Source organism: Stegastes partitus, unplaced genomic scaffold (assembly GCF_000690725.1).
Source record: "Stegastes partitus isolate 25-593 unplaced genomic scaffold, Stegastes_partitus-1.0.2 Scaffold936, whole genome shotgun sequence".
Taxonomy (NCBI): domain Eukaryota; kingdom Metazoa; phylum Chordata; class Actinopteri; family Pomacentridae; genus Stegastes; species Stegastes partitus.
The window spans coordinates 253,430-267,276 of record NW_007578667.1 but is presented as its reverse complement, the minus strand read 5'-3'; the positions used below and the strand labels follow the sequence as shown (position 1 = coordinate 267,276).

General features: G+C 41.1%; 1 protein-coding gene across 1 annotated transcript in view; it reads right to left on the bottom strand.

The window, feature by feature from the left end:
- Positions 1 to 13,847, bottom strand: part of wwc1 (WW and C2 domain containing 1) — a 72,753-nt gene that overhangs the window by 4,433 nt on the left and 54,473 nt on the right. Inside the window, exons 12-21 of the mRNA XM_008294081.1 lie at positions 12,496 to 12,613; positions 11,150 to 11,320; positions 9,899 to 10,091; positions 8,538 to 8,678; positions 7,418 to 7,467; positions 5,442 to 5,646; positions 3,483 to 3,650; positions 2,848 to 2,940; positions 809 to 1,039; positions 509 to 627 (exon numbers count right to left, since the gene is read on the bottom strand). Of these exons, the coding sequence (XP_008292303.1) occupies positions 509 to 627; positions 809 to 1,039; positions 2,848 to 2,940; positions 3,483 to 3,650; positions 5,442 to 5,646; positions 7,418 to 7,467; positions 8,538 to 8,678; positions 9,899 to 10,091; positions 11,150 to 11,320; positions 12,496 to 12,613 (1,489 nt within the window). The remainder of the gene's footprint in view (positions 1 to 508; positions 628 to 808; positions 1,040 to 2,847; positions 2,941 to 3,482; positions 3,651 to 5,441; positions 5,647 to 7,417; positions 7,468 to 8,537; positions 8,679 to 9,898; positions 10,092 to 11,149; positions 11,321 to 12,495; positions 12,614 to 13,847) is intronic.

The window sequence follows — 13,847 nt, the reverse complement described above, 5'->3', positions numbered from 1 at the left end:
TTTGTTTTTTTATTGTACAATTACACCATTTATCCAACTCAGAAACTTTCAAAACAGAAAGAAAGGTCAGATTTTCAACAATCCACTGGTCCTTGAACTACTCGTGTGTAAAGTGAGGTTCTATCTGGAAAATTAACCAAATCAAAGCATAAAATTATCACTTTTAAACTTTGCACATCTCGTTTAAAAGGTTGCAAAAAACCCTTTTGCATCCAATTCCGTAAAAAGCAAAACATTTTGTGTAAAACCAGGAAGTCATGATGGACTCAGCTGAGTGTTTGACTAAATACAACAGAATGGATCAATAAAATAAATTCACTTCTCAATTTAACCCAAACCTGCTTCCTAACCTTTGGATGGAGCCCAGCATGCCATTTACTGTTTCCAGGCTTCATGCTAAGCTAAGCTAACCAGCTGCTGGCGTATGAGCGACATCAACCTCATGTATTACTTAAAAAGTGCATCTGTCCACCCGATTCGCTGCACCGACTGAAAGCGGATCTCGTACCTGAAGGTCTGGACCTCAGGGACTTCTTTGCGGCTCTGGCCTCGGATCTTGTGGACGTCCTTGGCTGCAGCCCTCATCATCTTCTCCACTCGCTTCTCCTGCAGCTGCTCCTCACAAGTCTGAGCAAAAAGTTAAAGAAAGAAATTACTGACCAGCGCCCTTTGGTCACATTTGGTCCGTGTGTTTATCTACAATTTTGAACTGATATTCTTGGGAGCAGCTGTAACACTTCCAGTCTCCCCTCTGGGATTAGTAAAGTATTTCTGGTTCTGAAAGTTGCTCCTGTCTTGGGTCGCCCACCTGTTTCTCGGCCTGCCTGAGGAGGAGCCGGAAGCGCTCGTCCTCCTGCACCCAGGCCGGCAGCTCCCTCTGGCCCTTCTGCCTCGCCTTCTCCAGCTGTGACTTCAGCTCCCGCAGAACCCGCAGCTCCTGCGCCAGCCGGGCCTGCCGAGTCCGAGACACCTGCAGGTCCAACTCCAGGTCCAGGGAGGTCCGCAGGAGGCCATCCAGACCTTTGACCTGCACCGGAGGCTGACGGGAAGACAGGCAGGTGATTAGGTTGTCTGTCCGGATCAGAGCTCATCGAGGAATTTTAAACCAAAACCGTATCGGCACAGACCAAAGTCCAGATCGTTGTTTGCGTCTGCTGTCACATAGATGTTGTAGAGGAAGAGAACTATTTGTGGCAGGAGGTTATGAATTAAAATTTTGGAAAATTTCCTTATAAATCTGCCACATAATCAGTGTGTGATTAGATCCTTGATGGCTGGAGGTCATTAACTGCCACAGAAGTCTTTGTCGTGGTCCCGTTGTTAGCTAAACCCCCACAATGCTCTCTGCTACCAATATGAACTTCCTGTAGTCTGAGTGACGCCTCCTCTGGACTCTACAGTATTAAATAGTGAGAGGCTCCACCTGGTGGAACAACCAGGTACTACAGCTGATCTATGACACATTTCTGACATCTCCTTTATCAGTTTGACATCTTTTTAATCATTTTTGTGACAGAAATTCCTTTATGAAGAGTGGTTGTGTCACTGTGCATGCCTTTTCCTTTATATCATATTCAAATCAAATCAAATTTATTCGTTACATACACAGTTGTAAATAGTACACACAAAACAAAGAGCCTGCGTAGCTACAGACAATATGTACAGAAAATGTGAAGCACTATTTACAACCCGGGAATAAAGATTTACATTTTTTAGATATGACCTGGCTACAGAATAGGATTAAAAGTGACTCTTGTATATTAACCTTTCTAGCATTAATTGTCTAGAAACACTAGCTTTTACTGCTTCTGCACCACAGAGATGAATTCTTTCACCTCTGAAAGAATGTGCAAGGTTAAGAAAAAGACTGTTTAAAAGTTCCTTTGCTAACGCAGCTCGTTCATGTTAGCGTGCGTGTATGAGTCGAGCTGCAAATTAAATTGCAATAACTGTAAGAAAAACTCTAAAAACTAGATGTTTTCCCAAAAATATTTCAGTTTTAAGTGTTGCACAGCCTGTTAAATGAGCCTGTAAGCCTGAGATCAGGGCAACAAATAAAAAACCAACGAGCTAGACATGCATGGCAGGTTGTGGAGTGTTACAGCCTGTTCAGTGTTACGTTCCAGCTCCTTCCAGCGCTCGCCTTGTATTAGCTTGTGAACACATTCACAAAGAAGTGTGTCTAAAGCTGTTGCTGAAAAGTCACCTGAGCGCTCAGCAGCACCTCCAGTTATTCAAAAATACTGTGTGAATTTCAGGAGGGACACCGGGGCAGAATCTGCTGCCGGCCTCCAAATTAATAGAAGCTGCCAAATGTCAGAGATGCATTAAACATTCAGACGGTTATTAAATATTAAGAGTCACTTCAGTGGGGCGGCTTTAAGGCTCAAAAAAAAAAAAATGCAAATGGACTCTCCTGCTCCCTCCTCCAGGGGAACTGAGACGACAGTTAACGTGGACGGTAAAGCTAAATGTTTGATATTAAACTGTTGAGAAGCAGGAAGGAGACGGAGGATTTACAGACAACAGGAGGAAGAGAAGAGAACCAGAGTTCAGCCACAAATCTCATTAGTTAAGTTTCTCATTTAAGCTAAAGTATAAAGATGCAGCTGCTCTCAGTAAAGCCGCCTAAAGAAAAAGCACATGGGAGAATCGAATAACTCCAATACATGACTGCAGTCATCATTTTCTATGTTTGACTTGTTATTTTGTCAGATTTTACGACTATTTGTCTCTTTTGTTCTGTACAGAACTTCATAAGCAAGTTATTTTTCCATTAAAGTGGGAAATCGTAAAAGTTCTGACACAGAAGACAGTTAACAGCAGGGACGACGAGTTCGTTTTTACCTTCTTCATGCGCATGCTGCGTCTCTCCGAGGCATTTCGGACAAATGGCGATTTCTTGGAGAGGGTGGAGCTGTCGCTGTCGCTGCGGTTAATCTGGAAACACAGAAACAGCACAGAGGTTTACCAACCCCGAAACCTGCCGTCGGGTCGAAAAGTCAAGTTGTCTTGACAAAAATATGAACAAGAAAATGGAGAAACAGAAAGAATCGCTGGATTTTCAACTTTCCGACGGTCCTTGAAGTAATCGTGTGAGAAAAATGAACCAAATCCAAACTCCAAACTGGGATATTTCATTAAAAAAAACAACTTTACTTCACATGTCTCACTTAAAATTAAGCATTTAGTTGAGCCAGATGCTGTAAAAAAACTAAAAATTCATTGTGCTGCTGTGCAACTTAATGTCTAAGACTGATTCAGATGTGACCAACAGTCATGTGATAAAAATTGTGAGGAGTTTCAGCTGAACTTCGGGCTGAGAGAGACTGGGAGCTAAACAAAACATGGAATAAAATAAATGCATCATGGCTTTAAAAACGGTACACAGAGGAACAAGGTGTTGGAAGATACACTCAGCACGGTGAAACACCTCTACAGAGGTGCAGAGTAGAGTAAAAAAAGTTTGTTGAGGTTGTTACCCTGCAGATGTACTGGCTCTGAGGTCCGGGGGAGAAGGTCTTGGAGCGGATGATGGTGTTGCCCCTCATGAACGGGTTCTGCTGGTGGACGTCCGGGCGCCGTTCTTTGGGCCGAACCACCGAGCAGTGGTGGGACGACAAGCCGTCCATGCTGGTCTCCTTGTTCACCTGGATGAAGGAAACGTAGCAGGGACAAGATGTAAACAAAGGAGGAGCAGAGCGCCTGGAGGGTTTAAGCTATTAACAGATCAGTATTGGCACTAACTTGAGCTTTTGTTTACGTCCATTATCACATGAGAATCAGCTGTGACAGGATGGCTTTAATAGAAATAGAGCAGCTTTGGCAGGAAGTCATTAACCATCACATAAGTCTCTCTCTTGGTGCCCGTTAATGCTCTCTGCTTTGCAACATGTAGTCTGAGTGACACCTCTCCAGTATTAAACAGTAAGAGGCTCCACCTGGTGGAACAACCAGGTACTACAACACATTTTTAGACATGCATGTAGAGAATACAGGTTTTTTCTGTCTTTAGGAGCTTGTGGATCCACAGTACAGCCGACCCTCTAACTCTACATTTCTGACAGTGTCCTACTGGAGCTTTACGACAAGGTTCCTGACCAAGAACGTAACATTAGGAACAGATTGGATGTAGGAATGCTTTTTTTTTTTTTGCTTTTTTTTTAAAGCACTGCAGAGCTATTGATGTGTCGAGCATATATAGTGGATTGATGGTGTCAGATTGGGAGTTGGTATCTGGAACATTCTTAAAGGGTAAAAAATGCAAAACAAGTTCAACGTGAACCGCTTTCCAAAAGTCCTATCAAGCGATAAAAGAGAAAACAGCACACCGACAGGTAAGGGTGGTTCAAAGCTGTCGAACAGGGATACAAACCTTGAATTATTTTTATAACCGATAACGGGCAGCGTTATCAATCAATTATCGAATTATTTATGACACAAATCAAGTATAAGGGACTTTGTTCCCTACTTATGTCACCAGTCGATACAAATTAGCCACCAGCTCATAAAACACTGTCCAAGCTGATTCTAGTTTGTCTTAAATGCATGACTCCAACTGGAGGTCATTAAACTCCTCAGTCATCTCTGTCATGGTCCCGTTGCTGCTAAACTCCCACAATGCTCTCTGCTGCCAACATGAGCTGCCTGTTGTCTGAGTGACGCCTCCTCTGGTCTCTACAGTATTAAACAGTGAAAGGCTCCACCTGGTGGAACAACCAGGTACTACAGCTGATCTACAGTACATTTACTGACATGCATGTCCTTCGTCTTTTCCCGCATTGGTTCGATATATGTTTAATCGGTTAAATTATTTAATTGAATTAAGAATGTTTAATCATGGTAACCTTCTAAGCATAAATTGTCAAGAAGCATCAGCTTTTACTGCTTCGTGCACAACCAGTGATGAAAATTAAAGGTGAAGAAAGAGACTGTTTGCTGTACAGAAGACTTTGTTTCCCTTTTCACTTTGCTAACTCCACATAGCTCATTCATTTGACTCTGTGTGTGTGAGTCCACCACTAAATGCCAAAGTAAATGTACAGAAAAACAAGCTTTCTGACTTCATTTTTCATTTAACAGAAATTGCCATCACACTCATTAACTGTAAGTAAGCAATTAAGCGTTAGATGTCGGAATCCCTAATTTCAAGTTCAAGCAAGAAATGCATGATTTAACTCAATTAAAAGGGCATTTAAGACCCTTATGTTGGAAGAAAATATGTTGGGTTTTTTTTGTTTTTTTTTTACATTTTTGACTTCTCGGTCACTGAAAACACAATGAATGACCTCTGAAGGTGCTGAAATTTGCCTCTGTGCCTCTTGTCTTCCAGATTTTTTCTCTCCATTATGGTTAAATGTCAGAGTTCCTTGACAACTATCCAAGGAAAAAAACTAAATATATTTGGCACACCGTCAGTAGCTGAACTAAACAGGAGTTACCTTTTCTGTGATGGGTGCTGCCGCTGCTGGAGGAGGTTTGGTCACCTTCTCCTCTACTTCCTGCTCGTCCTCCTCCTCCTCCTCTTCTGCCTCCCATTGGCTGCTGTCAGGATAAAACCCATCCTCCTCCTCCAGAGGCCCCACCCCCTCCACGCTATTTCCATCTTCATCGTCAAAAATGTCCGCCTCCAGAGGGTCGCCATGCCTGATGGTCAACAACAGAGATTGGGCTCATTAATGGATTAGAATAGTCTTATTCAAACTTAACTAAGGAATAATGTACAACAAACTCTTACGGAAATGTATATCCACGTCTGTACGTATTAAAGGAAGAAGTAGCAAGAAGAATGCTTTAATATGCCTTTCTTATAATCAAATAATTACCACGAAGTTAAATGTTTTGTACAAATTGAAGTTTCTATCAGAAGAAAATGTTTATTTTATTCCTGCTTGTGGTTAAACACAGTCGTGACTCGATAATCTGACACTAAATGTAAAACCTTCTTTTATGTTGGATAACAAGGCTGTTGGATTGTCAAGACGGAGGGCGAGATACAAGGAGGGCTTGATGCCTGAAGGCTCATTTGTTGTTAATACTCATTGTTTATAGTTGTTATAATAACTAGTGTATTGATAGAACACTACACATCGCTGGATTTCACGCCTAATTGACCAATGTGATTGTGCACAGGCCTGTCCGTTGACATTAAAAGGTAAATATGTTCAGACAGCAGGCTAAAGTGACCCAAGTCTGATTTTTTTGCCCCTATGTCAACTGTATCTGATCTTTTCATGATAGTCTGAACAACACAGATCCAATTAATGGTGAATATCCAAATATTCGGCATGGTCGGGGGGACACTTCCACCCTGGGGGAGCACTCCGACGGGGTGGAAGTGGCAGGAACACACAGGCAGTACTTGGCCGCCGATGCTAGTTTAGTTAGCGGTCACAGTTCTGTTTCTACCATTGGTGGCGGCGGGGGAGTGGCAGATACGCTCCACCGTGACCATCTATGTTTACTTCCGTAAACACTGAGCACGCTCGCTGCATGTGACATCATTGTGTCCTCTTCTGCGCATGCGGGACGCTTTTGGGTCGTATGAAGTTCACACAGCAGATCACATACAAGTCGCATTTAATTGAAAATGCAAACGAACTCACAAAAAAATCGGATTTCACAAAAAAAACTGAATTGAGCATTAAGTCCTGCAGTCTGAACGTAGCCAATCTGTGGGATTGTTCAGTCAGATAATACGCCGTTAGCCTTATTTGTGACATAAAATGTCATGTCGGAGTCAGAATCCAAGGCTGTCGGTATATTAAGGCTAGTTTTCATGGGTTCCTTTCGTTTTTCCTAAAAACCTATCAGATAGCAAGGTTTTCGGATTGTTACGGGTCGGATTATCGGCATCGAGTGTACTTGACTTCTTTAGTCAGATAGAAAAAAGGTTTGCATGCAAACAAATTAGGTTTAGGCAAGACGAAGCACAGCTGAGGATGAACGGACTGTCATTCGTTTTTCAGGTTGCTTTGGCCTCATGGTGGCGCTCTTGTGAAGCCAGAGCATCACAAGAACGACTGCAGCTCATCCTGAAGGAGACCGCCAATAGGTGTTAGCAATTTCATCTAAAAACACTGATAGCTGGTGAGATTTTTCAGACATCTACATGTTTGTTTACATGTGAAACAAGTTGCTCATTAAGTAAAATTAAAACCTGTATTAAACGAACGCCGCTTTCAGAATCATTAGTGACTTAAACGTATCCCTCACCAGCCCATGTTACTAAATACAACCACGTAACATCAAAACCTGAGAGCTTTTTAAAATCATGGTACAAGTGCCTTTTTTTGATTCAAGACATAAAAGTGCTCCCATATTGCTTACTGGGGAGTTATTAAGTATTATTCAGACACAGCAAATAAATGAGTGAATAAATAAAAGGAGTTTGAGCACGAAAGACGACAAAACTCACCACTCATCGTCTTCCGGAGCTCCGACTCTGTCGCTGCTGGAAACACGAGTCTACGGCAAAAAATGCAAACATTAGGACCAAACAATGAAGCTTGACGATTTTATCCAAAAAGGAGCTTTTAGGGTGTAAAAACCAACAAGAAAATATCAATAACAATCTTACATGACTTCATTATCAAGTTAATTTCTGTTTTTGTGAACCTCCCGAGACCTCGTGTCCTCTGTTGTCTTTTTAATTTTGTCCTCGTTGCACCTAAAATTTCATTCTGCCGAACTCAGACCTGCAGTCCTAATTAACAAACTTTTTAATGTACCAGCTAGCGTTAGCAAAATCTTCGTTATGAAAAAATCCTACAGCTGAGAGTCCAATAAAAGTAAAAAAAGGTACAAAATCTCATCCAATTTTCTGATTTAAAATTGCATATTTATGCTCAGTCATGTTTTTAGTTTGATATTCCGAACAAATTAGACTTTTTTTTTTTTGCAAATGTAAGAAACTTTAATTCAAATGAGGTCATTATTTTCTTTAGAAAAATAGTTTTTTCTTCACAGACAATGCTTTGTTTTTATCCTACTCAACCCAAACAGCTTGGGAAGAAATTAAAAATTAACTGAAAATTCAAATTGACAGGTGTAAATTAGTAGACAGTTTCATATCACTTCACATCATGATGCTGCCACCACCATGCTTTACAGTGGGGATGGTGTGTTTGTGATAATGCACAGCGTTTTTATCCTACTCATCCCAAACTGCTGGGAACAAATTAAAAATTCACTAAAAATTCTAACTCAGGTCTTATGGGGTTCAAATCAACAGGTGTAAATTAGTGGATAATTACTGTTACCAAAGGTGATTTCAGGCATTTTCTAAATAACTACTCCACTGTTTTGGTATGGGACGGACTCTCCTGCAACCAGATCACTTCTTTAGTTCCCAAAAACGTGAGATAATATCTTAAGAAAATTATGTTTCAACCTCACTAACAGCAGGACAAAGTAAATATAGACAATTTAAAAACTAGGAGTTGGATAAACGAGGCCTTGAGCTGCACTAGATGCTAATTTGCACTTCAGGAAGTCAGAAAGCGTCCACTGGGTGACAGTGTCGCCTCCTTCAGTACCCGGTCAGAGCTGCCAGACGCTCTGCTGCCTTTGTCCTTGTTGCTGATCTCGGGCATGTAGACGCGACTCAGCAGGTTGTACCACTTGCAGCGTCTGTCCTCCGAACAGCTGACGTCAGCCAGACTGATCTGAGCTCCGGCCTGGAAGGAGAGGAGGAGGAACAGGGATGTTAAGGAGAGACGCTTCGAACGCTGCAGCTCATCACATCTGAACGTTTGGGTTTAAAATGCACAGTTTTTCCCCTTTTATAACAATGAATCGTGATCGATTTAATTTGGCTTTTATGACTGGAATTTACAGAAAATGATTGTTTCACATGAAAGTGAAAACAGATTTCTACAAAGCAACGTCCATTAATGAACAGTACAGTCAGTGTTCAGCAGATGCCCCTTTGGCTGAGTTACAGTGTTGAGCTCGTGTGGACACGTCTCTGTCAGGTTACACAGGGATCATGATTGAACAGAACTTTTTTACGTCCAGACACTAATTCTCAGTTGGATTGAGGTCTTGACTTTGACTCTGCGACATTGACCTTGTTGTCTTGAAACCTTTTTTGTATAATTGTGGTTGTTTGCTTTGATTCATTTCTTGCAATTAAAAAAAAACAACTATCTTCTCCAAGTCTCAGCTCTTTTGCAGACTACATCAGGTTGTCCTCCAGGATTTCTTTATAATTTGCTGCATTCACTTTACCCTCTACCTTTACAAGCGTTCCAGGGCTGCTGTTGAGAATAATCCCTACTTCATGATGCTTCACATCATGATGCTGCCACCACCATGTTTCACATCATGATGATGCCACCACCGTGCTTCACAGTGGGGATGGTGTGTTTGTGATAGCACCTAGGTTGTTGCCACTCTCCCTTAAAGTTCTGACTGGTAAACAACAGGAAACATCTGTTGTAAGTTTCTCCCATCTCAGCTGCTGGAGCTTGTAGCTCCTTCAGAGGAGTCATAGATGTCTTAGTTGCCATCCTCACTCATGTCCTTCCTGCTCTGTGACTCAGTTTTTAAGGATTTTCACATGTGCCATATCCCTTCAATTTCTTATTCATAGATTTAACCGGACTCCAATGGATATGCAGTAGCCTGGAAATGTTCTATCCGTCCCCTGACTTGTGCTTTTTTTTACTAACTCTTTTCCAGAGTTGCTTGAAGTGTTCTTTAGTCTTCATAGTGTAGTTATAACCAGGAGTCCTGATTCACCAGTGATTGGACCTTCCACATACAGGTGTCTTTATACTATAATCACTGAAACACATTAACTGATCAGCTAATCTTTATTTCACTTGACTATGAACTCTGTTGTAACAGGATGCAGCAGCAGCAGCAGCAAACATGAACTCAACCGGACACTAACCAGACAGTCTTCGTGGCCCGACTTGCTGGTGTTGCAGACGTCAACTCTCAGGGTCTTCTGCCGCAGTGCACTGTGGGAGATCTGCATGCCGAACACCTCGTTGAACTCCACGGTGTCCTGAGGCAGCGAGCCGCGAGTTCGGAAGAGGCAGCGCGTCGCCTCCACGCAGGGCAGCACCACCACGCGAACATACCTGCAGCAAACAGGAAGTTCAATCACACGTTGACCATTTGCCTTTTAAGAGAACGTGACTGAAACAAAGGAGCAAATTTAGTTACTGTAGGAGAAGGACGAGTAAATCCAAGAGTTCCAATCGGACTTCCGCAGATACATTTATCAGCACAACATTTCGGTGCTAAACCGTCAACAGGCAAATAAAAGTCGACACGATGAAGGTCTAGAACTATGATGTTAATAATAAATGTGTTTTGGAAAGTTAGACTGTGGGCAGTTTGACTGGAAGCAAAGGAGGTGAAATGGTCTCATTTGTACCTACATTTGACACCAGGATCACCTTCTAGACATCGTTCCTTCTGTGTCACGACAATTTCCCCATTTTGCTTGGCTTCATTAAATATAATAAAAGTGTTGAACATAAAAACCAGCTGCTTCTGAGGGTTCAGGTGGGAACTTCCTTCAGATTTGGTCGATTTTATATGGAATGACAAACAAGCCTTTATGTTGTCTTGTTCAGATGAATAAACCTTCAATTCCTCGTTTACTATCATATTTTTGTCATAATTTACAGTCTAATCATTTTATCAGACAGATAATCTCTAAACGGCATACTTTGGTGTTTATCTACTTTATTTAACAATATTTAACCATCTACGGTGAGGTGTTTACTCGTTGTTAGTTGAATTATTTTCTTCGCCTTTGGAATTTGACTCAACGTCCCTGTAAAGTTCTGATCTCTCAAGCTTAAATAAAGGTTGAATTGACAAATCTTCAGTGTATTTTATTTCTTTTTGCGAATCGAGCGCCTTTGTAACTCTTTTTAGAAACGTGTGGTAAAATAAAATATAGAAGATTTAAGAATTATGCTTGAGACTGAAACTCAAACATTCATGCTTTTAAGTTGAATAAAATACGGGTTAAGTCTAAAATTTAAATGAGATTTGAAATTATCTTCCCATGTAAACAGAAAACAGCCATCATGAGCCAACAGAAGGCTGCAGGCAAACAAACACGCCCGAGGAAAAAACTAAACAAGCCTTTCTACATTTCGTCCACTAAGATGAGGGTTCGTACATTTTCTGGTCGGTGGGCAGACAGAGGGCGCCGCAGTTGGACAGCTGCATGACGTAGACGGTGAATCGCTGGTCTCTGGACTCGTATCGGAAGCCGAGCTGCACCTGAGAGCAGCCCGAAGCCAGCCTCTCCTCGTAGGAGCCCAGCAGGAGGTCAGCAGGGAGGCCCGGCCTGGAGGAGACACCAGAACCACACCAACAGGACTCAAACACTGTTAAAAGATTCTGGCTGTATTTTTAACATTTCATATGTATTAAAATCTGGGAATTTCAGTAATTTCACTCTCAAAAGAAAGAGGAGGCCATTTTCAGAGTTCAATATCTCCAGAAATAAAACTCCCACAGCAGTCAAAGCGGATGAGGACGGAACAGTTCACAGCAGATCCAAATGATTCAATGGCTCCAGCAGAGGCCACATTTTAAAACACTGGACAATGACAATGGAAAAAAGTGCAACTTTTCAAGTTTACAGTTATTTTTTCGTCAAAACAGCAAAAAACTGGAACCTTGTCTTGTCATACTTAGCTCACATCAAACTCTACTGATGTTGGAGCTTAAACAGTCGGTGAAATGTCGACCAAAGAGGATTTTTAGTACAAAATATGGATCAATCCATAGATATACAATTACAGGAACTTTCTGAGGGCCACAGTGCAATCCTCGTTTAAAAATTTGGCCCTTTTTTTACATTTTCAAGGGCCAGTAATTTTAAATTTGGCCTCTGCTGGAGCCACTTGATCGTTTAAATGGGCTCCAAACCATTCTGCTTTTGTCCTCGCCAAATTTAAAAGCTGTGGGAGTTTTATTTCTGGAGATATTCAACCCGTAAAAAGACGTTTCTTTCAATAAAACTAAAAATTTTGAGGTGTGAAATTCTCAAAATTTGGCCAAAATATTTTACAGAACTTAGATCTGGTTCTTAAATAACAAACAGGGAAACTCAGAACAAAATCTGAGACGTTTCAGCAACGAATGTCCTGAATTCTCTCTGAATTAAAAGAAACCGGCCTGATAGTAACGGCAGATAGAAAATTTTTGCTTTTTTAATTCTCATTTTAACCTCCAGATCGTAAATGTGTTGGATGGTAGGTCCCGATTTCTCCAGTCATTGATTTGTAACAAAAAAGAGATTTATATTTGACATTTACAGCAAATTACAAACACACAGACAGTTTTTAAAGTTTATAAATGTGTTGGTTTTGTTACGCGTCTACTGTTTTCTCAGAACTTTAAACAGTGGATCAAGGATTGAGAGATTGTTTTATTATGTGGAGTGAAATTAAATGCGGCGCTCTCAAAACTGTGATTAAAAATCCTAAATTTGTTTTAGGAACAAACCCTTCGTACCTGCGCTCCGAGGGTTCGTACACGCCGCTATCGCCAGCCACCGATTCGTCCGACACTGCCGAGGTCACGCCCATCTTCTTTGGCCCCGCCCCCGTCCCTCGCAGCTGAGGAGTCGAGTCTGAGGACGACACGAGGCGAAAAACAAAGTGAATCGTTAAAATCAGATGCTAAATAATTACAGATACATGTGGTCATAATGTTTATTATTCTGATTGTGTTAATAATAAACACTGAGTGTGTATTTAAAGCCTGAGATCTTTAAGTTGTCTGCAGATTTTGTTCAAGAACTATTAAAAACACATGAGTGAGATTATTCTGCTGCCACGACAACTTGCTTCAGCACCAAATGTAGATTAATCCACCACAAAAAATAGTCCTCAACAGATTCGTTTTAGCTGTTTAAGGGATTACTGAACCATTGTTTTGTTTTTGCTTTTTTTATTCAGATGAGCTTAAAGTTGAAATCACAGACGGACTGAGGAAGTCAGAGAGATGTTCGTCTAATATTACATCAGCTTTATCCTTTAACTAGCAAAAAGCAGCACAGCATGAATCCAAAACAACCAGAGCTGTAATGTTCAGGTTAACAAGAAAGGGACAATAATTAGATAAAATTATTGTTACAGGCAGTTTTTAAGCTATAAATGACAAATATTTGCTGATTCCAGTCTCTAAACTGTGAAATTTCGCTGCTTTCTTTGGAGTCAACAGACATTTGTAGATTTTTAGTCCCTATTTCTAGAGTCGACTGGTTGGTTGATATAATCTCATCAGTCTCCGGTGAAAAGCACAACATCAGCAGCCTTTGAGGATTAATTCATTATTCTGGTAACAGACTACACGTGAACACCTGCATGGTTTTAACAACTATAAGACGAGAAGTGCAGTCTTAGTGCGTCGTCACTGGACCAGTCTGACTGCTGAACATGAGACTGAAGCTGGACTCAGGTGACTTCGGCACATATTTGATCTGCAGCCAGGAGAAGAGAATGTACGTTCGCTTTCAGCATGAACAATAGGAACGTACACCCGTAATCCCGAACAGGAGGAAGTTCTATTTTCAGAAACAGGTGACAGATTTATGTGGACGTCTTTGCTAATGTGCATAAAAGCAGCAGCAGAAGGAGATAAAACAAGAGTTCCAAGAGACAGGAAAAGTCCTCTGTCAGTTATGCTCTCAATTAAATGTTTAGTCTATAAAATGGCAGAAAATAGTCAGAAAACAGTAAAAAAGCATCAGAAATAAGTGAAAAAGTGTCATAACTACGGAAAACATCTATAAAAAGCATCAGAAATCTGAAAACATGTCAGAAAATGCTGAAAAAGTGCCAGAAAATAGCAAAAAAGCATCG